Genomic DNA, 2,957 nt, shown 5'->3' with positions numbered 1-2,957 from the left:
TTCCGCTTTTCTCTGCAATGATGTCTTCTGCATCAGGTATGTGCCCCTAACGTTCTCTATGTAAGATTATCGTGTTCAAGATCCTGATGTGTATTAAAGTATTTAATCTTACATGTAATTCATCTCTTTTGCAACGTTTTAATTTGTATCATTTGCATTACTCTTAATTAATAAAGGTAAAACTAATATCATGTTCTTACAACGAGACACACTTGTATTAAGTGTGTGTTTGGTATGGAGAAAAATATTTTCTGAAAAATATTTTCCAATTTTTCCATGTTTGGTTGGCTTAAATCAACTAAGGAAAATGACTTCCCTTCCAAAATTAAGGAAAACATTTTCCAAAACTCTATTTCATCCTTTAATTTATTTTTTCTTACCCTACCCATATCCCATAGCCGACCCTCCCCATTCAAAAAAAAAAATTAAAATTTTAAAATTTTTATTTTTTAAATTTCAGATATATTTTTATTTCTACCCCCAAACCGGCCCCCCTTTCCCCTCCATCAAACAAAAAAATAAAAAATTAGAAATTATTTTTGAAAAATGTTTCAAATTTTAAGATTTCTTTTTTAACTTCACCCAACCCCTATCCCTCCCCGCCAAAAAAAAACATTATTTTTGAAAAATATTTCAAATTTAATTTTTGTTTATTTTTTATGCCATTCTCCCCACCATCCACCCCCCCCCACAAAAAAAAAACATTGCTTTTGAAAAATATTTCAAATTTTTTTATTTTTTATTTTTTACGCCACTCACCTACCCCCACCCCAAAACAAGGCCACCCCTCCCCTCCTCCCCCGTGCCAGCCCCGATAATTGTCTTTTCAAAAAAACTATTTTTGAAAAATATTTCAAATTTAAAAAAAAATCTTTTTTTATGTCATCCCCACCTCGACCCCCCACCCATGCCATTTTCAAAAATAAATTAAGAAAAAATTATTTTTGGGAAATATTTCAAAATTAAAAAATCTTCATTTTTTACGCCATCCCTTACCCCTACCCCAACCCCCTATCTAAATTTTCTTTAAAAGAAATGTTTTTGAAAAATATTTCAATATTTTTTAAAAATCATTTTTTACCCCCCGCCCCCCTCCCCCACGACCCCGTCAAAAATGTTTTCCCCTCAGGGTCGGATTTTGGAACGGTCATCAGGGTCTTGTCCTAGTTTGGGTGTCGAGGTCGGGTCCTAGATCAATTATCGGGATTGATTTCGAATTTCAGATAAGATATTTTCCTAATGAGTATTCTTTAGTCTCAAGCTAAAAATAAAGGGTATTTTCTGAAAAAATATTTTTCATTCATCAACCAAACATTAAAAAATATTTTCTACTCACCAACCAAACATGGGAAAATAAGTTGGAAATCCACTTATTTTCCAAGAAAACATTTTTCTTTATACCAAACACACCCCAAAATGTAAGTGTCTATAGTGATAAAAAGGAGCAGACTTCAAAGTATCAAAAGTAACACTATGACTTGTACATGTTTACAGGGGCGGCTCTGCCTTATAAAAGTTAAGGCATGTGCCTTAGGCCCCCAATTTTGGAAGGCCTCAAATTTTTACCAAGAACAAATTATGTGTTATTTTTTTATTTAAAAATTAATTATTTATAATAAAAAGTATATATATATATATATATATATATTTATTATATTTCTTTTCTAACATTCACATTATTTATTTTTTTAAACTCATTTTTGCTTAAAGTTTGTCAACTTATTGCTTATAGAATTGTGCTAACAATTCATCTAATGATTGCTTTAATAAAATAATATTTTTCAACGTTAATTGATAAAATTTTACCTAAAACTAATCATTTTAAATAAAAAGAAGTACTCGAAAAAATCATTTATAAAAAAAATTAAGTAATAATTTGCATCTAAATAGTTATAAAAATAATTTTTAAAATAAATATATATGAAATTTGTTAGGCCTCAATTGAAATTTTGTTTTAGGCCCCCAATTACGTTGAGCCACCCCTGCATGTTTAGCAGATACAGATCATGTAGAAAACTTTTCTGCAAATTTCAACTATAAGTAATTTGTTTATACAGTGAATATTTAGCTCCAAGTCATATGATAGTACTCAAGTGTCAACGAAAGGCGTGGTCATAATCGTGGAAATGAAATTTTTTGTATATAAAATGAGATAACCATCTCGAGGCCACGAAGCATAGTAATGCAATGGTGACCAAAGAATACCTAGCCACCACTGACAATGTGCCCTGCTTTGCAGCAGCAACAATTCCGATCACACCAATGGAGGCGATCTGCAGTACAACTTCAAGAGCATTGAGTCCTTTATATGCAAGATTGCAACTTGTGCAATTCACTGTATGAGTCCAATACCTGAAAGGAAGTATAAACATATCATTTTTACTGTTTACTCAACCTCTTCGTCTCTAAAAGGTTCTCGAAAGTCTATCCTTACAGGTCCAAAACTTGTTTAAACTAGAATTAATGAAGAATCTATATTAGAAGTGTGGGAATGAATGAACAAACCTGTCCAGCAGCTGCTCCCTTGGAGGAGTTGGCGGGAGGTCCCCATTGTACTTTCCACGCCAATCAACTTGACCACCTGCATATTTGTTTAGCCACCTTCTAAAAGCAACAACAATGGCATCTGCCTTTGTTGGCACATAGCAAGCTTTATGCCAATTGTAAGAGCCAATTTCCTTTAGCTTGCGCTCCTTCATAACGGAAAACAAATTGAATGAGAAAGGAAGACTCGTCATATTGTAAAATGCAATGTTTCACCTAAAAGCACAAAGGCTTCACCGGAATCTAACTTACAAACAGTCATGCAATATGTTCCAATAGCGAGACTATGCTCAAGATTTATTGTTTGAAGTAAAAGGTGGTAAAATGAGCATTGAACTCCTAGGCTAACTTTTCGAAAAACACTAATTTTGAACAGGTTCAGGTCTGGATGAAGCCTCATGAAGTTGGAGAGC

General features: G+C 32.9%; 1 protein-coding gene across 1 annotated transcript; it reads right to left on the bottom strand.

Moving 5' to 3' along the window:
• Nucleotides 1-2,017: 2,017 nt before the first annotated feature.
• LOC125820989 (protochlorophyllide-dependent translocon component 52, chloroplastic-like) lies at nucleotides 2,018-2,753 on the bottom strand. Its single transcript, XM_049500421.1, has 2 exons — nucleotides 2,506-2,753; nucleotides 2,018-2,352 (listed from the first exon to the last, which is right to left on the bottom strand). The coding sequence occupies exons 1-2, from the start codon at nucleotides 2,736-2,738 to the stop codon at nucleotides 2,097-2,099; spliced, it is 489 nt and encodes a 162-aa protein (XP_049356378.1). The 5' UTR covers nucleotides 2,739-2,753; the 3' UTR covers nucleotides 2,018-2,096.
• Between the last annotated feature and the right edge of the window lie 204 nt (nucleotides 2,754-2,957).

The sequence above is a fragment of the Solanum verrucosum genome, unplaced genomic scaffold (assembly GCF_900185275.1).
Source record: "Solanum verrucosum unplaced genomic scaffold, falcon-dt-bn FXZP01000232.1, whole genome shotgun sequence".
Taxonomy (NCBI): Eukaryota; Viridiplantae; Streptophyta; class Magnoliopsida; order Solanales; family Solanaceae; genus Solanum; species Solanum verrucosum.
Note: the sequence above shows the minus strand (reverse complement) of the source record. Positions and strands in the feature narration are given on the sequence as shown.

What these genes read in the sequence shown, in the direction of transcription:
- LOC125820989 (XM_049500421.1), bottom strand. Translation starts at nt 2,738, where the DNA reads ATGACGAGTCTTCCTTTCTCATTCAATTTGTTTTCCGTTATGAAGGAG. An exon ending in AGGGAGCAGCTGCTGGACAG is followed by an intron (nt 2,353 to 2,505) that starts GTTTGTTCATTC and finishes ACTTCCTTTCAG; the next exon opens with GTATTGGACTCATACAGTGA.